General features: G+C 47.6%; 1 protein-coding gene across 3 annotated transcripts in view; it reads left to right on the top strand.

Annotated features, from left to right (window-relative positions):
* The window catches only part of CRACR2A (calcium release activated channel regulator 2A), a 120492-nt gene that overhangs the window by 67387 nt on the left and 27027 nt on the right, over nt 1-26078 (top strand). For all 3 annotated transcript variants that reach the window (XM_036908400.2, XM_057491513.1, XM_057491511.1), the window contains exons 6-11: nt 8649-8739; nt 10786-10881; nt 12757-12944; nt 17790-17861; nt 21514-21559; nt 23539-23645. In XM_036908400.2, the coding sequence (XP_036764295.2) occupies nt 8649-8739; nt 10786-10881; nt 12757-12944; nt 17790-17861; nt 21514-21559; nt 23539-23645 (600 nt within the window). The remainder of the gene's footprint in view (nt 1-8648; nt 8740-10785; nt 10882-12756; nt 12945-17789; nt 17862-21513; nt 21560-23538; nt 23646-26078) is intronic.

Genomic DNA, 26078 nt, shown 5'->3' with positions numbered 1-26078 from the left:
GGCCCCAGACAATGCTATGCATGCAGCACAGCAGCCTGGGAACCCCACCCCACCTGCCTGCTGCACTTCGTGGGTGGACCACACTAGGCCTTGACAAGCTTTAGCAATGCTCCCCGTGCCCATGCTGGAATCGGTTCCTCATCTGCAGTCTTTCCTTGTCTAACTGAGTCAGGCTTCAGGCATTCCTGGGAGTGTGGGGGCCCCTGCCCAGCCCCTGCCCAGCCCCTGCCCAGGCCCTGCCCAGGCCCTTTTTGTCTGCAGTGATCTCCCTGGGCTCTGGGATATGTCCAGACCAGGAAGGGGTGTGTCTTACAGCCTGACAGGCAGCCCTAACTATGATGCATGGGACCCTGACACAGCCTGAGAATGGGTATTCTGAGATGTGGCACTTCAGGGACGTGAGAATCTTTGGGGAACAGTGTCATCATTTCCTTGGGCTTGCCTCCAGGTAGGGCAGCAAATAAAGGATCGTACGTATGGCCGGTGGCCTTCATGTTCCGCCTCTGAAGGACCTGAGCCGTGTGGTTCTCCAATGTTAGCTTGCTTCAGAATTACCAGAGAATCTTGATTAAAAGGTAGGTTCCTAGTCCCTCCCCGAGGTTAAATCAGCATGTCTTGGGGAGGGGGCCCAGGAATGTACATCTTGGCATGTATCTCAGGTGGTTCTGATGCAGCAGGCCACGCTGAGAAATGCCACGCTAGCCTGTCTTTCCAGAATGTATCAGCTTGCAAAAGGTGCACTCAGCATGCCCTTCCGGTCTGCCATTTGGAAAAAAGGTAAGAAGCTTTCAGTGAGAGCTCTGGGTGGTGAGGTGGCGGCTTGAGCAGGCACATGGGTTTGTTGGCCTATTATTATCTGAGGCAGAAGCATGTTCACGTTGCCCTCAGAGCACATTGAAAGGTAAGGACTCTCTGTGCCCTGTGACCCCACGGGCAAGATTTGTAAACCTGGCTAACAAAAGATGGCTTGTTTTATTGGAAGGGATAAAGCTGCAAAGTTAGTTTATATAAGGCTGCAGAATCTAATTAGGGAGAAATCATCCATCTTGAAAATCCAATTGACGATTTCATAACTTTTGCAGAACTTTCTATAAACTTAGCTTTCCTTCCCTTCAGCCGTACTCCAGGAATGCGTGCGTGTGTATGTGTGTGTGTGTGTGTGTGTGTGTGTGAGACAGACAGACAGACAGAGAAGGGGTAGGGAGACAATTAGACTGATTTCAGGAGAACCAGAAAACCCAAAGCAGATTTTTATAGAAAGAGCCCTTTTCTCTTCCCAGAGGCTGCAGCTGCCTGAAGAAGGTGGCAGAGGGCAGTAGTGAGTCCGAATCCCTCACAGACCTTCTCACCCCAATCACAAAGCTGGCTGAGGCTGAACTTGCTTCCATTTTCTTCTCTGCAAATAGCAGACTCCTTGAGACTTTCCCAGGCCAGGGTCCTCCTCTGACCAGTGCGGGGTGGGGGACCCGGGAAAGGGCGCCAGGCTCCCCCCAGGACCTTGTTCCTCTCCAGCTCTGCAGCTCAGTCAGTCGCCCCCCTTCTGTACTGCAGTTCATGCTCACTCCACAACTGACAGACTCCAGATGGGATCTGATGGTCAGCAATCCTGGACATAAGCATGTGGAACTGGCAGTTTGAAAACTTAGGATGCTTGGGAGGACAGTGTAGTGTAGTGCCTAGAACATGGGACTGGGAGTTGAGACCTGGCGTCTCCCTACTGGGACCCTGGAGCCTGGTGACCACAGGCTGGTCATTTCACTAATTTGAGCCTCATTTTCTTCACATGGAACACCAAGGAGGTGGAAATAGATGAGCTCACAGGCTGTGATGGAGAAAGGGGTGCTTCCTCTCTTCACATCTCACTTTCATCAGACTCTGCAAACCAGCAGACACGCTGATCAGACCACGGCCCCCCCATATGGAAACGCCAAGACAAGCATGATTGTGCCCCAAGGCCAGTGGCCATTTCTGAAGCTCTGCCTTGAGTTCAAGCTCTTGAAATGTATCCAAGTTGCAGAGAAATACCATTTGTTCTGGCCAAGGCCAAAGACTACACCTTCATCTAGGGAAGGAAAATGTTGCTTTTTTTCTGGAATGATTTCAGCACATCCTTGCCTAGAACATCCAAGGTGGACCAGATGACTGTCTGAGATGACTGCAATCTGAACGAATTTTGTTCCTAAGTGAAGGCAAAATGGAGAGAGGGAAAAGGAGGGAAATACTTTGACCCAGCAATGTTCTATAGCAGGAAGGCCTCGGCTGTGTGTCATTAGGAGGAACCCCAGTGGTGCTAAGTATGCTTTCCTCCAGTGTGGTACCTTAATTCTTGGTGTGCAAAGCACTTTGTGAGGTTAATTAATTTTCACAGTCCCTGTGGGAGGCTGGCAGGGTAAGTTATTGCTAACTACATCTCACCTTCCACTTCCCTGCAGATTATCTGGAAAGGCTTCTCAGAACCTAAGCCATGTATTTACGTGAGAATCACTATTACCCTACCTGCTCCATCCTTCCCATACAGTCCATCTTAGATCTCTAATACCCCAATACCTGGTGTGCGTAGATGTGCATATGCACACGCACACCCATACTTACGGTCCTCCCTTAGGTGGGGCATCTGCTCATTCGACACCCTGGCTGACATCTTGTCCTCTAAGCTGGACCTGGGCTTTGCTTCCCAGCTGTCAGCAGGACTCAGTGTTTCTGATCCGTCATGGCTCTTAAGGCATCTTCAGTAGAGAGCAATAGCTCCTTGCCTCCCTGTGGAAAATCTCCCTTTTCCGGATCAGCCTTTCTTAACTGTTCCCTGAGGACTCTACCGTCCTCCCCACCACCAGACCAGGGAGCTTTCTGCACTTCCCTCCGGGCACGGCTCTGCAGTCACAGAATCACAGCCACCCGGGGAGGCCCTGTGGGACGGCATCTATTCCATGGAGGTGGCTTCTGCGGCTCCTCTCCTCTATGCACCACTAGCATTGGACGTAGCATTCTAGGTGCTAAATTCCTAGTGTGCAGAGACCATCCCATAATCTGTTTTACCCAGAGTATTCCTTTATGAAGGCCTTGAGCAATAGTGTTGTGCTGATGTTACAGATTTCTCTTTTCACACTTAGTCTTCTCTGCTGGGCCGTCCAGGTTGTGCCCTTCCCCATGTCATCTTTTCCCCTAATACTTCCCCATTCCTACACACGTCTTCATACCATGTACACCAAGCTGCTGCATGATTCCCTTTCCATTTTTACAGGCCTCATAGCTGAAATCTGATGAAATTACAAAGGAGAAACTCCCGAAATAGGTCCCCTGGCCTCTGGAGAATTCAAGAACTCATCTAATTAGAGTTTCTTAGCATTCGATCTGCTACCTATTGGGCTAGACACTTCCACATGCATTATCTTATTTAATTCTCATAACTGCTTTCTGAAGTAAACATTTCCATCTGATGATCCAGATATAGAAAACTTCAGGTTCACTGAAGTAATATGACTTGTCCAAAGCTAAAACTAGTTCTTTTAACTCTGAGTCTAATGAAATCTGAGCCAACCAGAGCTGTTTGCAAGTTTTATCACCTAGACTGCCCTAGAATGTACCGAAGGAGCTATCCAGCCATCATAAAGAGCAGGGAGGAGAAGGTAAAAATATTAGTGATCATGACTGTTGCCAACTCTGGCTGGCTCCTTCACTCCTTCATCCCTCTGTGTCACTGAGAGCTCACGTCTCTTTCCCTCCCTTCTCTCTCATCTACCTCTTTTCCATCTTCTCCACCTGTAGCTCAAAATGACTAGGCACAGATAACAGAGACTGGGATGATTAAATGAACACTGCCCTGAGTTGGGGAGAGTGTTCTGAGAATGGTTAATAGAAAATAAGTATTTTTGCTCACATATTATTAATTATTAGCTCAGAGAACTTGATTGCAGATTGCTGTCCTTCTCTAGGGCATGAATAAAGGGTGATAGGGAGACATATTTTGTACTAATAAAAAAAGTTCCATCTGTCAAGAAAATACAACAGATAAAAACCTTTATACACCAAACAACATAGAAGCAAAACACATAAGGCAGGAAAGAAACTTTTAGAAAAAAAAGAAAATTTGATAAAAATAAGACTTTCGGAGATTTGAACCATTAGGCAAAAAAGTACTTTAACTATGTAAAATATTTGAAGCCATCAAACAGCAAGCTCAATTTAAGAGATGAATGTAGAGGTGTGTGCCCTATAATAGAATACACATTCTTCTCAGTGGAGTTAAGCAAAAAATGATAATGATTTTGATTACAAAGGCAAGGTTAATAGATTCCAAAAAGTAAGTATCTTACTAATATATTCTCTTACTATCACACAATCAACTAGAAACCTATAGTTTATATATTTTCTTTAAAGAAACAGTCCTCTGAATAACTCTCAGGTGAATTAAATAATCAAAACCAGCATTATGGATTATTTAGCTTACATTATGATTGAAAATTTAAAATATCAATAAAGCTTGGAAAGGCACTGGCTGCCTTACATGACCAGATGGGATCCATTAAGGTAATGACAGGATGGAAAGATGGACTGAATCTAAAAAACATGAAATCTAACAGAATTACATTTGAGATTTTGCTCTATGTCCAAAAAGTCAATGATGAGTACATGGTGGAAGAGATATGCTTCAGTAGCACCATCTTTAAAAGAAAAACAATCGCACAGACATAAGATTTGGATGTTTTATTCCCTGATGCATCTCTCATCAAGTAGGATGTGGCTGCCAAGAAAAGTTAATGTGATCTTAGGCTGCACGAATAGATACACAGTGTCCGGAGCAAGAGAGGCCCTCATCCAGCTCTAATCTAAGCTGATCAGACCTCATACACTGGGCACTCAGTTTAGGGCTCCATGGCTTGAAAAAGTTAAATGCAAGCCCATTCAGGGAAGAGTAGAGGAAGTGATGAGGGGACTTAGTGAAAAAATCCACGTGAGACATGGCTGGATGAAGGGGAGAGGCATGGCCTGAACCCAAGGCAACTTCCTGAAGTCCTAATGCTGTTTTCAAATATATGAAGGGCTTTTATGCACAGGAAGGATAAGGTCATAGAAAGACATATTTCTGTGGGCCAGAATGTTCCAAAGATGAAAGAGCTGCTCAGAGATCCAGCAAGCTCCCTCTCGCCAGAGGTGTTCTAACCTAGTTTAGGTAAATACTTGCTGGGGATGTTGTGGCAAAGATTTTAACACTGGAAAAATACGTCATTGGATGAGACAAATCTTCCAACTCTGAATTCTCCAATTCCCCTGGAATCTTCTATTCCCCCCATATGGTCCTCCCATGGGCTTCTGAGGCAGGTTTCCAAAGTGTTATATTGATTTCTTACAGGTTTTCAGCATTAACATTTTGAGCACAGGCCCTGTGGGTAACATAAATGTGTGAGTGCTCATAACCCGGATGAGACAGCATAAACTCACCTGAATGGTTGTTCAGGGCTTTAAAATTAAATGTTCAAGTAAACACATTTACTGCCCTAAGGGTTCAGAGAAGAGGTCAGTGAGGGTTGGAACAGTTGGGGAAATCCTGTGTTTTTGGGCATCAGGCAATCTGAGTGGTTTTTGAAACCATGGCAGCAAAGATACAAGCAGACATGATCAGTTGCCTCTTTCCTTTAATGGCAGAATACAGTGCTTGCCACATGCCGTATGCACAGATCTTTCAGATGGTCTCGCCATTATTGCTGTCACAGTCACTGTGGAGCTAGACACAGGCATTTGGCTCTGCAGCTCCCATGCACACCCAGCCTGCATCTCTCACGGACTGGGCTGACAGGAGTTTTTATTGACTAAGCCTTCTGTTCTTCATCTTCCTGATGGCCTCTGACCCTTTCCAAACCCAGCGGCCCTTTATCCTTGACACTAAGACTCTCCTTCCCATGGGGAGCCCTGGCCCCTGCCCTCCACAGCCCATGATAATAATTACAGTCATAAGTAGTCCCTTTCATTTTTGGGGGGATCTTTGCAATTCTAAATGCTTTTCACACATGCTGTCATGTTTGTTCATCGTGGCATTGCTGGAAGGAACTGGGGCCAGTACTCTCCTAGGTGGTGAGGAGGTCAGAGTGCCTGCCCAAGGGCACTGAGCCTGTGAGTTGGTTCTGAGATCAGAACCCAAGTCTTCTGACCCCTGAGCTAGTTTAATGATGCAAATGGTGTGAGCAACACCTTCATGTTCCCCCTTCCTGGGGCTCCTGTGTCTGACCCAGGAGGGTCATGAGCTGGTCAGTCCCTCTGGGACTTGTGCTCTGAAGTTATTTCAGCCTGGGCAGTCTTCCTGGAGGCCAGCTTTATTCAAAAGCATTTCTAAAGGTCTGATGCCATGTATATGTCTGGCTGGGCCCAGCATCACTGATGCCCACCTGGATTCTCAGGGCTTCTTTGCAGTGGCCCCTGCCTTTGTGAGTGAGGCTTACAAGTCAGTACCATTCAAAGGTTACATCTGCTGCCCCTCTACTTGTTTCTAGCAGTTTGCAAAATCACTTACTCTGTGACCAGCAAACTGACAAGAGAGCATGAAAAACATAGAGTTTATTAATTTAATCAAATAAAACTCAGAGGAAAGTTAATATAATGCATTTAATGATAGTGCAGAATTTATGCCCTGCATAGTTATTAGGCATAAATGGTAAACAGCTTATATGAATGAGTGTAATTAGTATTGTTTACCAGAGCAAATCAATTTTTTAGTTTCTCTCATCTCCCTTTATTAGTTCTCCAGTATTTGTATGTAGTTGGAATCACTGTGTAAAGTCTTCCTTGATATGATTTACTGTCTAGCATCTGAATTTCCTTAAACAGAGAAGATAATTCCAGGGGCAAGAGAAGACCATTTTTCTTCCTGGAAGTCCCTTCAAGCTATATTCATTTCTGTCCCCGAGGAGTCCCTATTCAACAGCAGGTGTCTTCTTCGCTCCTTATTTTTCTCTAAGATTTTCTTGTAACTGTTATGGGTTAGCTGAGAACAAAAGCAACAATCCAAAATGTCTGTCATTTGCCAAGAAGAAGTTTCTCACTCTGAGCCAAAAAGACGTTGGCCACACCCAGGACGCTGAGCACCATAACCAGGGCTCCGACTCGTGGGAGTCTCGGAGACCTGTGTCCTTTTGCTCAGCATTCCCGGGGGCTATTGCCATACCCACTCTAAGTCAGGTCTTTGGGGTATAGCCAAGGGAGGGGACTCAGAGGCTGGTGCCCTGTACGAATGGCCCAGGCCACAAAGGCTCTCTCCACTCCCGTTGTCTGGATCGATTGAGTGGTTTCTGTAGAAGTGCCAGCATGCCCACCAGAACGGCTGCTCGGTCCTTGCTCAATCTGTGCTTGTGTACACGTTCCCCGACCGGTAGCAAGTGAGGCCAGGTGGTGAGTGGGCGGTGGTACAGCCTGTGGTGGCAGGGAAGGCCTGGCTCTGGATGTGAGTCCCCAGGGGATGGAGGGACACAGGGAATTTGGGGTTAAAAGGATGGAAGGCTCAGGGGAATGAATGCATTCCCATCCTTGATGTTTCGTTCAGAAATTTCCCCAGTACCTCTTAGAACTGAGCACTGGGGCTATTTCCTCAACTCTTAAAGTTTCCTCTAATAGGGAAGAGCGGACTTGCCACTGTGTGAGTTTAGGACGGCAAGGCCAGCACTCGCAGTGTGTATATGTGGGCCTGCAGGTCGGAGGACGGGTACAACATGCAGTTCCTTGGGGGATGCTAATGCTTGGGTGGGAGAGCGTCCAGCCTCAGTTCAAACGCTGACACCTGATTCTTCCCATCTGAAGTTGGGGAACATCCACAGGATAGTCTACTGCTGAGAGAGAAGGAGCAGCAACCCCAGCATGAGCCCCTAGCCTTGCCCCATGGCCATATTTGTCTTGGTCGCTGTGTAAGAGCAGAGTATCAGGTACTCACTTCCTGTCCCGTGGGGCTCACCAGGGGAGGGAGGGAATCCAGGAGTGGGGAACAGGCCATCTCATTATCACTGCCAGCCTCTCCCCAGCCTCACCCTTCTCGTCCTGGCTGCCTGTGGCCCTGGGCCCATGTCACGTGAGCACTGGGACAGATATAGACCATGTGGGTTGCAGACCACCCCAGCGACCATGTGTGGGCTGTGAGGTGTAGGGGTGGTGTCATCATGGAAGCTTCCGGGATCTTTTGAGATCACGCAGACATAAGGACACCATTTCAGGAGAGCCCTCTGGTGATGCCGTTCAGACAGCGCTCACGTAGCCAGAGAGCATCAAGGTGGGAAGGAGGTGGACCACGAAGCCAAGCAGGAAAGAAGCCCACACAATGTGACTTTGTGCTGTCTGCAAGCATGGGGTCAGCGGGCAGGAGGGGGGCTGTCTAGCGGAGCCCAGGGGCTTGCTGTGGACATCAGGCCGAGTAAAGGAGGGAGGAGCCAGAGAAGCTTCGCCAAGGTGCATATTGACCATCCGGGAGGATGGCCACAAGATGGGAGAAGGAGAGGAGCCTGCTGGGCCTCATGGAGCTGATCCTGCAGCTTTGGTGACCTGACCAGGCAGCTCCCCCAGTACCCACAGCTTCAGACAGGCTTCCAGTGCCCAAGCTCCAAGACTTGCCCCGTGGGGAAAAGGACTCTGGATGTAGACCTCATCAGACTCTCCTTTTGCCACCTCTGCAGGAAAATAGCTGCTTATGATGAAGAAATCCAGCATCTCTATGAGGAGATGGAACAACAAATCAAAAGTGAGAAGGAACAGTTTCTCCTAAAAGTAAGAGTCCACTCCCGGGATGGGGCTCAGGGGGTTGGGCTGACGTACCACCTGCCCTGACTACCTCTCCCCAATTTAAGGTCGCAATGCCCCCACCATGGCGTTATTGATTCCCTGTTTCTCTGCTTTATTTATTTTTTCCAAGACATTTGTCATCCTCAAACATGGTGCATAATTTACTTGTTCATTTTTATTGATGATGTTCTGTCTCCTTCTACTAATATGTAAGCTCAAGAGTGGGGAACTTTGTCTCTTCCTTACTAATGTGTCCTTCGCACCTCAACCATGCCTAGAATGTAGCAGTGCTCAACAAATACTTGTAAAATGAATGAACAAGTGAACAAATGGATGAGTAAATGAAAGGATGAAGGCCCATGCTTTACCAGTTAAAGCAGCCTGGAGACTGGCTCTGACATAGGCTGGTCCCCAGCCTATAAGACAAGCCCACCCAAATGCACCAGCCTGTTCACTCCATGTCCAGAAGCATCCTGGGGGCACCATCACTAAAGCCTATGCTTCCCATCCTTTCCCCTGGGTCACCTAGAATGTTATACCCAAGACAAATCAGATTCCACTCCCCTCAGATTCCAACAGGAGAAAATTTAAAGCTCATATCCTCTGTTCCTCATCTGGCACTTAGCCTCCTACAAAGCCCTCCTCTTCCCACTATCTTGGGAGGTTAGAACTGGTGAAATCCCTTCTTTTCCATCTAAGCAGGATATTTTTTGAAACAAAAAAAGGATATTGATAAAACAAAGCTACCAGATTCTCTATTACTCAGGTTTGGATGATCCATTTGGCATGTTCTCAGCAGAAAAGTCTTTGATCTTAAATGGTGACCTCCTGTCTTATTTCAAGCTGCTATTACAAAAATACCATACACTGGGCAGCTTGTAAACAACAAACATTTGTTTCTCACGGTTCTGGAGGCTACAAATCTAAGACTGGAGTGCCAGGTGGTTAGGCTCTGGCGAGAGCCCTGCTATGGGGTGCAAACAGCAGAACTCTTGGTATCCTCGCTTGGTGGAAGGGCAAGCAGGCTCTCTGGGGTCTCTTTGATAAGGGCACTAATCCCATTCCTGTGGGTTCTGCCCTCATGACTCAATCACCTCCCCAAAGCCCCACCTCTTTGGGGCCATCACCTTGAGGTTCAGTTTCAGCATATGAGTTTGGGGGTACGCAACATAGAGACACCATCCCCTACCTCTCAGCACCAAGCCAGGCTGTTGTCACGACCCCAGCCCTCCTCCTCAGTGCAGGCTGGTTTGAACCAATTTTGAGCTTCATGCTGCCTTGAATCATCCACACCACAGCTCCATTTATTATCACAGATGTCACTCAAACTGAGACGGAGTCTGAATGCCTTCCAGAAAAAGCGGGTCATGTTCTCCAACTGGAGCCCTCCGGAGGCTTGGCAGGATTTCCAGACCTCCCCCTATTCTTGTTTAGAGCTTTAAAACATTCTGGCTGTCCTCAGCCTTCAGCAGAGTTGGATGAGTGTATGACAGACAGAACTCACACACTCCTTACCTAGCAGACCCTAAAATAGTTTTCTGAGAATAGCAGCCTTTTTTCTCCTGTAATAGGAGAGCCACTCCCTTCACCTGAAATGACCTACTGCACAAAGGGGCCAAGCTCTGGGGCATTTACCCCCTCTGCCAGGGCCATGATACAGGTCAAAGGTCCGAGCTAAAGAGACAGGCATGCTTCTAGAAGCAAAAGATGGAGTGGAGCAGAATGTCCCAGTTAGATGACCTTGCATTGCCCCCAGTTCACAGGTGAGGAAACTGAGGCCTGAGAGTCAAGCTCCTGCACTACCTGACACCGCCTCTCTTTTTTGGGGCAGTGCACAGTCATCAGTTATATTCACACTTGGTGGGAGTTTGAATCATGCCTGACTGGGCAATTGGGTCACTGAAGACCCAGAATACTGTGGGAAGGACCGTAAAGTCCAAAAGGATGGGTGGGCCCAGCTGTCGGGCAGTTGGGAAAAAAATCTCCATCCCAGGTGATTTGGGCCTCACATGTCCCTTTTCCCCATGGCAGGACACAGAGAGGTTTCAGGCCCGCAGTCAGGAGCTGGAGCAGAAGCTGTTCTCTAAGGAGCAGGAACTGGAGCAGCTGGTCCAGAAGCAGCAGCGGGTATGCTTCCCGGTGTCCTCAGCGTGCCTGGCTCGCCACTCTGTCCTCTCCCCCAGCTCTTGCCTACTTCCCTTGCCATTCACTTAAGGACTTAAAAAAAAAATCTTAGAAGAACCACTTAGCCGTATAAAAGAGCATTTGAAATCATAGCTGATTCAAGATAAAGCTTTACTTCTCCAATGCCAGGTATTTAACTTGAAAATTTGCCAGGAATCCCCCCACAAGTTGTCTTCAGGTTGATATATAATTATGCCCAGTGGCCACCAGAATGTCAAGTTGTGAATTTGTTTGCTACATCCTGTATAAGAGATGGGGGGATGCTGAGGACAAGGGACATAGTCCCTGATACTCTGGGGAGGCTGCAGACATCGATGTCTTCCTACCAGGATGCCCGTGGATGCCTCCAGGTGGAAGAGGCTCTTCAAAGGTCCATTTGTCCATCCCCTGTTTTCCCATGTGCCTGGAAAAGGTCTGTCAGCCTCTTTTGTGACCATTTCCAGCACCCCACAGGATGGATGCAGACATTAGACACGCCTTTGATGCACTGGAGCACCACCAGGCAGGCTAGGTGGTGCACTGAGCAGGGCAGTGCTATGGCTGGGAACCTGGCTAATGACCCCAGGAAGATTGACGACCTAGACAAACTTCATACTTGCAGCCTTCTCTGCAAAGCAGGGGCTCATAGGAGAGAGAGGCCAGGGTGCCACTTGGCCTCCTGCTTTCTTTTGCCTGGTGCTGGAAAGGCTCCAGCCCTGGACAGACCCAGACACATGGCTTCCATTTGAATAGAGAGGGTTATTTTTAGTAACACATGAAACTATGCTTGAAGCTACCCCACGCTAAGGCTGGAGACTGTTCCACCTATGGATCTGGGTTCCCTTTTCCTGAGCAAGATGACTTCAACTCCAGGAACTGCCAGCTGCCTTCCCATCCCCTTCCACAGCTATACCTTTCTTCTTCTACTCTTTCTCCTCCTCACTTTTATGCCTTAAGTTCTTGCCAATTAAATTTATCCCTCAACTGAATGATTGCCACCCGATTTAATTACTGCGTGCTTGCCTGATTACACAGAAGCCTCTTGAGAATCACACAAAATTCCTTGTTCCTGATTCCTCCTCCCCTTACTGGCCACGTGCATTAAACTAAATTTATTATGATACGTTTGCTTGGGTTTGATTCTTCCTCTGGTGAGCAGGTTGGAAACTGCAAAGCATAATCACCAGCCAAGTAAAGCTGAAGTTATATAAATGCAGGGTTTTTAGTTGCTTAAAGGGGCACGGGAAAAGGTAGACGTTCAGTTTGACCTGTTTTAGCTGTTTCCTAAAATTCCCAGGATTTCTGGCTACCATCCAAAGCTTCTCCAGATTAAAGGAATTGGACTTACTTAGCTGAGAGAAGAAAAGGGAATAAATAGATTTACTCTTGGTATTTGAAATTGGGAAAGGTGGTTTTATAAGAATGCCAGTTAGCTGTTCTCCGTGTCCATCGAGGTCCAAGAAAAATAAGTTTGGCTTAAAGGACAAGAGGGATTAAGGTTAGATCTCAAAACCGTTGATGAGGCCATTGATAAGACAGTGGGATGGGGACACAGATAGAATGTGGGATCTCCTTCTGTAGTGGTTTTCTTGAATGGAGCAGCTCCTCAGGATGTTCTAGTAGCTCTGGGGAGACGGGAGAGATGAAATGTGCTCTGAAAGTCCCTTCCTGCCTCCAGAAGTGTGTGCATATGAATTAAGGAGCAGGACAAAGCCTCTGGAGGGCAGTGAGGGGTAGCAGTAAGGCCCCTGCCCATTGAGCGGAAAAAGGCAGGTGAGGTCGGGCGGGGCAGCCCGCGGTGGGGGCTGTTTCACCCCTCCCCCAACCCCTCCTTTCCAGCTGGAAGGCCAGTGTGCGACCCTGCATACTGACAAGCATGAGACCAGGGCTGAGAACACCAAGCTGAAACTCACGAACCAGGAGCTGACTCGGGAGCTGGAGCAGGCCTCCCGGGAGCTGCAGGGTGCCCAGCAGCAGCTGGAAAGCCTCCAGCAAGAGGCCTGCAAGCTGCACCAGGAGAAGGAGATGTGAGTGTGGCCTATGAGTACCTCTGTCGCTGCTCTGCCACCCGCCCCCTGCTCGGAGCTTGTTAGCCCCTCTCTGAGACCCCTGCCTCTTTGACTTTCAAATGGGGGTTGGGACTCCTTGGTCCCTGAAATCTCCACTGGGATTCTCTTCGAGGATTGAGTCCTGTGCCAAACATTACCCAGGATTGATAAGCAATATACATCCCTCTTCTCTGAACATGTTATCCATCCAACAGATAAAAGGCAATCTGAGAAAATGCTGAGTGAGCAGAGAGACCAAACATGATTGTGCAGGTTAGAAATGTGGGGGACACCCAGTTGGACAAGGGTGACTTCCCAGATCAACACATAATGTGATGGGGCATGGGGCAGTGCCCTGGGACCTTCAGTCCTGCTCCACCCCCCAGTTTTTTCCACTAGTTTTCCTCTGTGGGCCCGGCAGGAGGATCCCACATCTCCCAGGGTCTGGTTTATTAGGGGCCTGCCCTTGGTGCGTTTGGCATCCAGCTGCTGGGTTCAGCCTACCAAGCAGGGCACCCCCCAGGAGGAATCAGAGGTTGTGGAGTGTCTGCAGTAAGCTAGAAGAGCTGCTGAGGAATGTCATTTATGTTATCTTGGGGTGTTAGGTTTTGAGAACAAATGCACTATGAAGCCCAGGGAAAGAAATCTCATTTGTTTACCTATTCATTCATTTATCCATATATTCATTTCCTTATTCATATGACAAACATTTATTGAAAACTGCCCTGTGCCAGGTACTACACTGGGCATTCCCATCTCACTTATGTTGACCGTTCAACACTATTTCATTTGACCTTTATAGCGTCCTGATGTGGCCAGTACTGTTGTTATCAATTCTGATTTATGAGTGAGGAAACTGAGGCTCAGTTACTAAGGAACTGTTACAAGATGCCAAGTGTAAGACATCTCTCCCCGACTCCCCCAGGGAATCACGAGCCAGCCAGAAAATATGGACCCAGGGGTAGCACTGGCCATCTGACACTCACTGGTTCCTTTGAGTACTGTGCCACGCATTACCTAGGATTGGCCAGAAATATGTATCCCTCTTCTCTGAACATTTATGTTGTAATTAAAAGGATAAGTTATCCAAGCAGCAGATTCATTCATTCCATTCATTCATTCTGTAAAAGGTAACTGTGGGCCTGGTCATGCACGAAGTATTACAGGAAGTCTGACTTCAGAGTAAAGGGCAGTGGCACTTACCAGGCTTGGTGTTTCCCAGCTGTTGTCTCTCCTTGTTCAGTTCAGAGTGTTCTTCACTCTGCTGGCAAAATTCTGATCCATCAGCCTAAATCAAATTGTTCTACTGTCTCTCTCCTTTGTGGTATACTGTACCATTTGGGTCTGATTGCCTAGAATGAGAGGGAGGAAATGTGTTTGGATTTGAAATTTTACTCTAGAAAGATAAATATATATATTCCCAATATATAAGCTGACTTAAAACAAACTTATCCATTCCAATTCTTGGATGACCAGTAGCAGGCAACTGTATTTCATTGCAAACAAGCAAAATCAGTTCCTCCTCATTGAGAACAGGCCAGCAAGGCAGCAGCATTTAACTTTACAAACTGAATTAAGGATTCAGGCTCTTAAAATTCAATCAAGTCCTAAAAGCCACAAACATCTGAAGGCACACACGTTAAAACTGCAAAGGAAAATAAGCAGCCAGTGCCAGAGTATCAAATCACAGCATGAGAATGAAAATCTTTCTGAAGACCTTATCTTAATTAACTAAGCCAGAGACACAATCTCCCGAGGCTGGGAATTGAAAGAGAGGGAAGGAGGTTTAGAAGGGAGTGATCAACGATTTCAGAAATTTCAAGACTTGTTTTCAAGAAGCTTGCAATGATGCAGCCAGAAAGCAGGCTGCAGCCCAGAACAGCATGTCCTATCCAGAGGTCAGAACAGAAGGGCAGTGCGAGCCTTTTGCTTGTTCTCAGTAGAACAGGAGCCCAGACCAACAGTACCATGAGGACTGCAGGGATCATATCCACCTGTTCATTTTATAAGTGAAGAAACTGAGGCTCAGAGAGGTGCAGTGACGACTCAAAGCCACGCGGCTAGTTACTGCCAGAAAACAGGGACAGAGGTTAGATCCCCTGATATCCTGGGCTTCTCCTGACACTGTCTTGCTGTTGTTGTTCTGCGGCAGCCGGGAGGGAGAGGATGGGATTCGGAGATAAAACGACTTAGTCATTTATCAGCCAGAATTCAGAATGGGCAAAATTAATTTTCCTGTTCTCTATAGATACCCAAGAAAAGAGACCAGATTTTAAAGTAAGATAAAGAAAGAACAATCAAGCAAGGGAGATAATACAAAGCTGAAGGTCAGCTGAAAAGCAGCAGCCTTTGTTTATTTGGTTAATTAACTTTTACTGGGAGTAGGTAGTTTATGACAAGATACACAATTCAAAAAGCATGAAAATACAGTCAAAGAGAGGCGTGCCCCCTCCACCCCATAACTCCCAACCTGCAGTCCCCTGGAGCTACCAGTCATGGTTTCTTGTGGGTCTTTCTGGAATATTCTAGGCATATGCAAGCATGCGTACACATGTGTATGCGCATACACGCACACACACACACACACACACACAGCTTTCCTTTACAAAGTCGGTAGCACACTTCTGCATTTGCCTACATTTTTCACTTGAGATTATATTTTGGAAGTGCTCCATATCTCATTGCTCTCCTAAGAACAAAGCTAACAGTAGTTCCCTAAAGGCAACTATCAACCTCTCACCAATCACTCCTATGAAAGATGACAAGTTCTTTCCCTTTCAGTTCATGTATTATCTAATACAAACTTTTAGAATAGAATGTCTAGGTCAGAAAAACTTGAAAGGTCATTTAGTGAAATATACAAGTATCTTTTTTTTTTCAGAAATGCCTTTCTTTTTGTTAACACAAAAAAATTTGAGTTCCTCTATGTGTGTATATATGTCCAGACGTATGTTTACTAGACAAATAGGCGTATCTTTGCATTGATGCGTAACGTACACATACGTGTGTGTGTTTTCATTGGGCCAAAAGTGAACTGTGCTGTGGAAAGGCCAGAGAAGACCTGGAATGCCTTGTTTTTTAGGAACTGGTTCCTCAGTCAAACACTTTGTGAGAACCCAGACCTTAGATCTCCAGTAAGAGATCCTCCGTAGCAGAGGAAAGGCTGTCTGCTCTGGCTTCCTCTAGAGAGAAGCAGGACCCAGGATGGGTTTCAGGGAGCCGCACAGCTGGGCACAGGCTTGGCCCCCAGGGCACAGAGGCAGCAAACAGGCAGGTGGGCTCACGTGGTGCTGATTAGAGCAGAATCCCAGACAGGGGCTTGGGAGACCCAGTTTGGATAATGGGAAATCCATTGTTTTCCCTGGAGTTGAAATGAAATAAAATTGGTAATAAAATGTTAGGAATTTGCAGCTCTGTAGGAGTCACAGAAGTTTTGTTGCTTAATTAGGATTGTTTGAGGTGAACTTAGATTTTGTTCAGTCTGTTATTGTTGTAAATTGACTTTATACTTATTCTATAAAAGGGGGAAAGCTCACAGATACCTCTTCAGGAATCAGGTTATTGCCAGCTTAGCAGGAGTCTTATGGACCCAGCAAGGTGGTGCTGTTTCTCCAGCTCTGTAATGACATCAGTGGGGTGGCAGAGGGCTGCCTGTCCCTGCCCAGCCCGCATGTGCATGAGCCAGGCAGCCGATCAGCCCAGGAACATGGCACACTGACGAGGCTGTACGATGCTCCCGACACTAAAAGCCATGGTGCGTTTAGCAGTGTGGGACTTTGGCCCCCTTGCAGTAAGCTTGGGGGCAATTTAAAGATTTTTGAACCATGGTGCAGAGCACTGAGGAAAGGATGGAGGTAAAACTGTGAAGTTAGGAAGGTTTATTTTCCAGTGTCACCCAATTTTGCTTAATTATTTTTCCCTTTCTTCCTTGAGCGGTGCTGAATACTTCCCCAGCTCCCCCTTCTTCCCCGTCCTCTCTTCCTCCCTGACCCCTGCCTTCTCTTCCCTCTGCCCCTCCCGGCCACCCTCTCTCCTTTCTACCTCCCACTGTTTGCTGACCACACCTCCAGGCCCAGCGCTGGGCTGAATATACAGGTGTAAACAAACACAGCCCCTGCCTCAGCAGCTAAGTTGCTCTCCAGCGCCCCCTGCACAGCTTCTCTGTCCCCTCCCTCAGAACTCGTGGGTGGCTGATACATTCACACTGCGATATGAAGGACTGATCATAGTGGGTACATTTAATCTCTGCTTTATAGCTAGAGAATAAGAAATCCTAAGGAAAGAAATGAATGGCCAAGAGTGGAAATTCCAGATATTTGGGAACAGATTGGAGACTCGGGGGGGAAGGGGAAGAGGAACTGATTCGTCAAGATTTTCTGAAAATAAAGTAAACCAGCATCCAGGGGAGAAACGCAGATTCTGCTCTCACCATGCCAGATTGGACTGGAGGAGAATATGGATTCTAATTCCCTGATTTCTGGGAGGACAGGACCACTTGGAGCCTGGGAAAACTGTGCGGTTCTCACGCAGCCGTGCTGGGAGGTTGGGAGCAGGAGGTCTAGATCGGGACCCCGCTCAGTCGTGGACTGTCCGTGTGGCCTGGGCAGTTAGTGAGCTTCCTTGATGGTCAGTGTCTGTAAATGGGAACCATTTCCCCTTCCAAGTAGGGTGTCTGATGATTAACTGAGGTCATGGCAACTGGTCTCCAGGCCGCACTCTTCTAAGCCCCTCTGTCCCCAGGGCCCCAGCGGGCGGGGTCCTGGGCACCTTGGGGAACTCGCCTCCCAGAAAGGCCGCTCCTCAGCTCCGTTTGCCTCTCCCCAGGGAAGTGTACCGCGTGACGGAGAGTCTGCAGCGGGAGAAGTCGGGGCTTCTGAAGCAGTTGGATTTCCTGAGGTGCGTCAGGCCTGGGTGTGTCCTGAGGGTCCTCCCAGATGCCTCCGCTCGGTCGGAAAGGCCAGTCTGCGAGCCTTCCCGGCCTACATGCGGGAAAAGCAGAGCTGCTGAGAAGGCGCCGTCATCCCCCTGGCCCACGACAGCTGAGTACCACCCCCTCCATATGTCTGGTCCATTTACACACACACCCTCGTCCCCCTCCAGGTTATATCTCAGCAGGTAGCCTCTGCCTCGTTCTTTGGTGGGGTTTTGCTCAAGTAGGAGGGGAACTGAATTTATTGAGCGTCTCCTTTATGACACATATAGTATTTCATCCTCAACAAAGCTTGGGAAAGGAGGGCAATTGTTAATATAGGAATTAACTATTGAGGAAACTGATATTAGGGAAATGACATATTTACCAGAAGAGATATAGTCACACCCCCGTGGAGCCAGAGCCAAGACCCATGTTCTGCCCTTTTCTGTTAATGTTTGTTGAATGAATAAATACCTCACACCCAGACAGCCAAGAAAGGAGGTGAGGAGTTCCTCAGCCTACTGAAGCTCTTTGTAGATTCAAAACTTGTTGGTCTGGAATGTGCCCTGGTCTGGAAAGTGCCCGAAACAAAACAAAACAAAACAAAACAAAACAAAACAAAACAAAACCTCTGTGGGGAAAGATGGAATTTTCAGTTTTGCTTGAGAGGTTTGTAAGTTACCATACCTGCTGCCTGCCAAGCCCTCTTGGGGATGGTGATGAAGCAGAAGGACTTGGGTTCTGACTTTTAAAGTGCAAGTATTTTGAATCAGGGACACTGACTTTTTTTGAAAACAAGGTAAGGTCGCCATGTCTGTCATTTATGATGCGGCCAAATATAAAAGTGATTCGAACTGAATGCACTGCAGATGTACTTCACTCAATACATGATTGAAACGGGCCTCCAAAGGCTGGGGAGATGGAAGGGGGCTCTTAGCTGGCCACGTTCTAATCCATTTGAGAGAAGGCTTTGATTCTTGGGAAGGCTTTAGTGAAAGGAGAGAACAAGATGTACAAGGACTAGTTTGTTTGGTTGGTTTCTTTCCTTTCTTCTGTGGTACTTAGGGGGGAAAAGGCAGATTGAAAGCACATTAGCAGGGGAGAATTACAAGGTGGCACCCCGCACGGCCCTCTGGGGCTTTCTGATGGAGACTAGCGTTTGTGCAGAATCACACGCTGAAGCCTTCCTGTGCGTTTGCATGGTTACCCAGCTGACCCTGCCAGTCGGTGAGAACCACACTGTGGGGGAAGCCCCCGTGGCAGATTTTCCTCCACAGTGAAGCCTCCAGGTAGTGACCGAGAGCGTGGAAACGCTGGAGAGGCGGGGGTGAGCAGGGTGCCGGGCTCCGGGAGGATGGGGTAGCATCAGGACAATGGCCGGGCTGTGGCAGGGTGATGGGTGGGGCGGGAGGGGGCTGTTCTCCTAGAGCAAATGGAGCGACTGGAAGCAGCTGCAGGGCACTCATTAGGAACATGTGCTCTGGGGCTGGGGCTGGTTCATGACCCAGCATTGACCCTTAGTACCTTATGTGACCGCAAGCAATTGGGTAACCTGTTTTCATGCCTACTTCCCAGGCTTCCTTTGAGAATTAGATGATACATGTGAGTGACAGTCTCCGCAGGGCAGTGTATGCACGAAAGCAGGCACATTTGAAGAGCATAGCATTTCTTTAAATCCTGAAGCTTCAGCATTCAGATGGCTACAAATCAGGAAATCACATAGCATGTGCCCCGTAACAATGTGGCTTCCCAGGTTCCCCAGGGCCTCACCCAGGGGCCACTGCCCATGCAGAGTGAGGGTCCTTCTCACAGGAGAGACTCACTTTGCCATTCGCGGGGCTTATAGAACATCCTCCTCAACCCTCCCAACTTGTTCTGACTGTCCTGGCTGTGTGCCCACTTGCTCGCCATTTGCGTATAACTGGTACAAAACAACCCTGATGTGTTGCTGGTGTTTTTTGCCAGCCCAGGGGAGCTGAAGCCATTATTCCAGCTTGCCCCAAATCTGTGCTCACAGCATGCAGCACACTGAGCAGAGCATCTGCCCACAGTAGGTGCCCTGCAAATGGCTGCATTACAATGATGAGGGCAATGGGCTGATCATTCAGGGGCCACTGGCTAGAAGAGTCAGAGAAACTCAGAACTGGAGCTCACCTTGGAGTCACCAGGCCTACCCTCTCAACCTCTTGCTTTAGTCAGCAGACAAAAGTCCCAGCTATTAACCTCAAGTGCATTCTGTGGTCATACTACATCGCCAAGCCCACTTTTTTCCCATTCTACCCTTCCATTAAGCCTCCAGCATCCCCTTTCCCATCCTCATGCTTGGACTCCTTCATCACAAAGGCATCCAGAACCTACCACGGCCAGATTTCTGCTGTGCCATCCCCATCCACACCCCTGCCTTCTCTGTTATGGCGGGGAAGCTCCCCAGGCACCTAGCAAAGGTGAGCCCCACTACCAGCTCATGCCCCAGAATTGGATCCTGTCTTCCTCAAGGACCGTTCCAGAATGTTCTCTCTCTCCCCCACTGTCAGAGACTGACAAATGCACTATATTTCTTATCTAACATCACTTGTGCCCACTTCCCCCACCTAGTACTTTCCAGTTCTTGAATTGCTTCCAACAAAACTTTCAAGGGAATTGTTCACATTCACATTTAAGTCTCCATTTCCTTTCCTCACATTCTCAGCCCTCCAGTCAGACTTTTTCTGCAAGTGGAACCAGTGACTTCCATGTTCTTTAAAATCGTGGCCAGTTCTCAGGACCCCATACTTGTCCCCAGCCATCTAGTATTAGCACAGTATTTCGAGGGCTCCTTTTAAACCTTGAGTCAGATGAGGACACACCCCTGCCTCCCCTCACTCCCATGGCTTCATATTTCACTTGGAGTAAATATTGAAGTTCTTACAATGGCCCACAAGGCCTTGAGTGGGCGGGTCCCCATTCTACCCTGCTTTCTCTCTGACCTCATCCCCCCTCGCTCTGCCTCTAGCACCCCGCTGCCCTCCTTTCTATTCCTCACACCAGGTGGATCCCAGCTCCAGGCTTTGCCCTTCCCGTCTCCTGAGCCTGTGACTCTGTTCCCCACACACCTGCCCAGCTGCCCCAAGATGCCACCTCCTCAGTGGGGCCTTTCCTGACCACCCTGCAGAAATGCCACTGCACCCTCTGTTCCTTTTCCCCACAGCTACTGTCCCCGCAATAAAATGCAAATTCCCTGAGGGTAGGAACTTTCCCTTATGCCCACTGGTGTAACCTTGATAACTTGAACTATGCAGGGCATGTAGCAGGTGCTCAGGAGGCGTTTACTGAGCGCATGCACACATGTGTGAATGAATGGCTCAGGAGAGCTCCACCCTCTGGGGGAGCTCCCCAAGTGATAGGATAAACTAGTGCATGACCCACAAGGCTGTGGGTGGCACAGGCCACTCTTTCTAGCTCTTCCCTCCTAGCTGATTTGCACATAGACCATCCTCTGCTCTTAATCACAGTCTCTAAGGAAAGAGATCCCCATGTTCCCTGGGCCTCCCATACCAAGCCCTCCTCTGTGGCCATCTGCCCAGCAACGGGCTGCTCTGGGTCTGTTGACTCCAAGCTCCAGGTTTGAACAGATTCCCTCCCCTTTTCTGTCCACAGGGAAAGGAACAAGTACCTTCGGGATGAACGGGACATATGTTTCCAGGTAATTGGCCCGCGCTACCTTCTCCTTGGGAAGCCAGTGATTCTGGTCCAGTGGCAGCCAGAACCTTGCTGGGACAGGTCGGGGGATGCCCCCCCAGAACCTACTGACCCTTTCTGTGTCGGCAGGATGATGGCATAAGGTATTTTGAAAATAATAAAAATGTAGGGCGGTCTACTGGGTAACAATGTGTGAATTTTCCACAAAGCAACACACTCTCCTCCTGGCATAAAAAGACTCAAATATTTGGGAGGGTCACACATTTCTCAGATGCAGAAATGATCGTTCTATCCATGAGAGGGCGCAGTTGAAGTGTCATCACTTTTAAACCAACATGCTCATGGATTTTTTTCTTCATTCCAATTTTAATGTCTTGGTGAAAAGTTTGCATTTTTACACTGTCGTAGAACAAATTAAAAATGTGTATTTCACAATTTACATAGTTAATGTTAAGAACACATTTTTTACGCTATGGGGACCCTTGCTTCTCCATGTCTGAGCACCACACTTACACATGCTTCCAAAATGGCACTAAATCCTGTATTTACTTGGAGATCTTCACTTGGGGCTGCATTAAGCAAAATCTAGCATTCCCTGCTCACCTTTCCTTTTAAACAGTAGGTACTGGATGCTCTGCAGGGAAGCAAAAGGGGGCAGATTAATTGATACAACTTCTAACTATCAGAATTTATTATGCCATGACGTTCATTTGTGTCCTGGGTATATCGGTAGTCTCCTTGGACCATGGCTCCAGCTATCACATTAGAAAAGAGAATTCCTAGCTTTTTCCCCATTTTATAGAGAATTTTGAGAAGAGCTCTTGGACAGAGGAGGAGGATGTGCACTGGGTCTTTACCCAAAGACTGGCCTAAATTTGGTTAGCGTAAGGCAGCAGTTTGCCCTGAATTAGGTCCAACCTGGTTTATAACTGCAAACCCCTGAGGGTCCTTGTTACTCCACCATTTCTTTTCCATCACAGACTGAGAGCGAGTATTATTAGAGCAGGATTTCAGCCCACACTTGTTTGTTTGATGGCGGTAATGGTCATAATTGTTTTTGAAGTAACACTAAGTTCATTTGAAAACTTCCAGCCAAACGTCACACTAATCCTTTGACCTCGCTTCCTTTTACATGCCAACTCATTTGGCTTTGAAAAGGGAATGGTATTAAGAACCCTAGGGGGAATAGAAGAAAGAGGGATAAAATCATGTTCCTGCTGAATAATAATCAAGGATTAATTTGAAATCATTATAGCCATACCTCTGGGGGCCCTGGGGGCACTATCATGCCTCCTCCTCTCATTAGGGGTCACTGGGAGTCCCTGGATGGCTGAGTAATGAGAGATTCTGCCTTGATCTACCTCCCCTCATCTCAGAAGACAGCTGTTAGGAAACACTGGCAAAGAGGGTTTAACCCCCCACTCCACCCAGGTTCTCTGTTAGGATGTGTGAGCAATCTATCTACACCCAGCCTACTTCCACAAAAGACCTGAAATACCTCATGCTGGCTTAGCAACTGTGGACAGGGCACTGGGCTAACTGATCCTTCAGGCTGGTCCCTTCATCAGATTTGGGGCTTTTGAAACGAAGAGGAATTGGAGCCACCCAGAAGAGTATGATTTAAAGATGCACAGTCTTTCCTGCCCATAAATACTTTCCCTATGCGTTCCACATTCACCTCTTTGTATGTCTCCTCTTGCAAGTTATCAGTGCTCCTTTGAAGGGTAACATCATGAACCCCAGGCTCTGAGCTGTGTATTGGCTCATTTGACTAGATTATCAGACGAGAGATGGAGGGATTCTGGTAGAGATGATGGCAGAAGGAAAGAGGAGTGAATGCTAACAGAGAGATGGGAACATGGCTTGCTTCCTTCAGAGTTTTGATTAGAGCCTGACCCATGAGGTGGGAAAGTTGAGCCCTTTCTGCTAGACCATTGAACCCATCAGCAGGCCTGGGTCTGAGGGCATTTTGTGTTTCTACAGAAAGATAAGGCAGCCAAGATAAACACAGCTGCTTCCAAGGCAGGCTGGAAACAGCGATCTGGCTCTGTGATTGGCAAATATATGGACGCCCAAGGGATTCTTAGGAGGTAAGTCAACCTCTATTTGTTCATTATCTGATTATTCATCTTGCACTCATTGGGAACAGCACTGAGCCCACCCTGAGTGTAGATTGGCCCTCAGGAAGTAAGCCTGGTGGGGGCTCCTGAAGTCAGCTGTACTCACTCCCCTTGAATCTTGGAGGACATGTTCCTTTCTGTTCTGACATCCGAGTGGGAGGTGAACTGTGCAGAGCAGGCCCTTAGGACAGGACACTGTCTTCTGGGGCCACCCACCCAGAGTGTGTCTGCAAAGAGGGATTGCAGGGGTGCTATAGATCAGCAGAGGCAAGAGAGCGAGCAGGAGAGGGGTCAAGGAGAGAGGTGAGAATGTGGCTGGACGATGCTCTGCTGTCTGTTGAGCAGAATGGATGCACTTGACTCTTCAGAGACATGACTGTTCTGTCTCTGAAGAATTAAAATTGGTATAGAATCTTCAGTGGTTGAGCTCCCTTATAGACAAGAACAGGGCCTGTGCTTGACAAATTATCTCAATGATTCGTATTAACTCAAAGGTAGCATGTTTTGTTGCTGTCGGACAGCTCGTGATGAGTTTGAGTCCCCAGAGGGGATGCTCATTGCTCATTGAAAGAGACCAAGCCCTTCCTCTGCCCTCTCTTCTTTTTGGCCTGGTGATGCCGGGGTTCTTGTTTGCAGAGTCAAAGAACGAACTTAGCAAACACCCAAGGTAGGAGAGCCAGGGAGAGGCTTTTATTGAGAGATACAGTGAGAGGACAGAGCTCCTGGCTCAGGCCAGGAGAGGACAAGAGAGCCTGTGGTGGTACGTTGTCTAGGGGATCTATAGGCGGTTGAGAGACAAAGGGCTAGGGATGCAGACCCACTAAATGGTCCCTAAATGCTTATCTTTGAAGAGACACTAAGTTTCTTATCAGTCTTTTGGATTATTTTGCAGAGTTAACACAAGAAATTTACTGCTCTGATTCTTTCCCAGAATAGCAGCTTCTTGGTTTGGGAGCACATTAATCAAGACTGTCTGTCCTGCTCCCAAGGTGGGCTGGGTTATTGTCTGTTATGTTAAGAAAACTATTTTTTCTTTTTGGGTTTTAAAATGCAATCTTTAAGATGGGACCTTTCTTGTTTTTACTATGTTGTTTGTGACTGGGCTTGCTTGCTATATTAATTGGCCAGTTTGCAAATCACTTCATCCGGTCTGAAGAAGAAAAGACAGCACATAGGCCTAGGCCTTTTGGCATGCTAAAGTGAATCTTACACATGATTACAAGTGATTAGCATAATAAAATCATGTGCTACTTTCCTTTACCTGGGGAATATTAACTGATCTCACTAAAAATTGACTCTAGAGCTTAATGGTTAACACAGAGTTTTGATAGGGGGCTTCCTTGCATTGTAGTTACATTGCTCTGATGGTAAATATCCTGCCTTGCTTTTCTCCGGAGGCCCTCACCCTACTCTGACTACACCCACGCTCCCTGTCCCAATGGGCTCCATCCACATAGATGGCTTCAGAGAAGCAGAGGCCACCGGATCCCTGCATATCAAAGCCAGATAGAAAGTGAATGAATTTGCTTCTCCAGGAGACCCTGAGCACAGCCAGCCTGAAATAAACAGATGCAAATGGGGAGGGGACAGGGGATGTCAATCAGCTGATAGTCAAGTCCTTGGAACTGATCACCATGAATTCCTTTTCTAAATAGCTGCACAGTGAGATACAATTTGGGAGCCAAATTTCTGTGGCAATAGTTGACCTGTTAGTTCCTCAGAACTGAATATATTCATTCAACAAGCATTTACTGATTGCTTACGCTGTACCAGTCGTTATTTTGAGTTCTGTGAAGACTCCAAAGATAAATTAGACATGAGTTCTGCCATTGCTATCCATTATTGAGTGCTACTATGTAAGAGCAATATACTGTGCTACGTGCTGGGTATACAGTGGTGTGCAAAACAGACCCTAGTCTACTTTCATGGAGCGTATAACTGAGTGGAGGCAAGAGATAATGCTTGAGCAAAGGACAACTTGTGAGCTCTGGTTTCCAGTACAGACATCGGCAGAGCTGACTACTGTCTGCTGCTGACACATAGCATTTGAGGGCAAAACCAAAAGTGAGCCTAGTCATGCATGCTAAGCTGAAGGCATCACAGAACATCAACAGTGCTGGAAAATTTCATGCATAAAAAGCTTTTCCAAGAAATGCTTCATTTTAGGGCCATTTCTGTGGCCATTCCTTTTCTGGCCTCGAGACCTTTAGAAAACCATGCTGTGTGTGTGCACACTTGCTCACACACACACACACACACACACACACACACTTGTGCACACCTCTCTGTGTAGGCAGAGTGAAAGTGGTTGGGAATGCTCATGTGTCTGAAGTGCATAATCAGGTAGTAGACTTGTTGGAATAGAGAAGAAATTTGTGGGAAGGAAGACAATCTGCTTCTATT

Source organism: Manis pentadactyla, chromosome 14, assembly GCF_030020395.1.
Source record: "Manis pentadactyla isolate mManPen7 chromosome 14, mManPen7.hap1, whole genome shotgun sequence".
NCBI classification, from domain to species: Eukaryota; Metazoa; Chordata; class Mammalia; order Pholidota; family Manidae; genus Manis; species Manis pentadactyla.
This window is presented reverse-complemented; position numbering and strand designations above follow the sequence as displayed.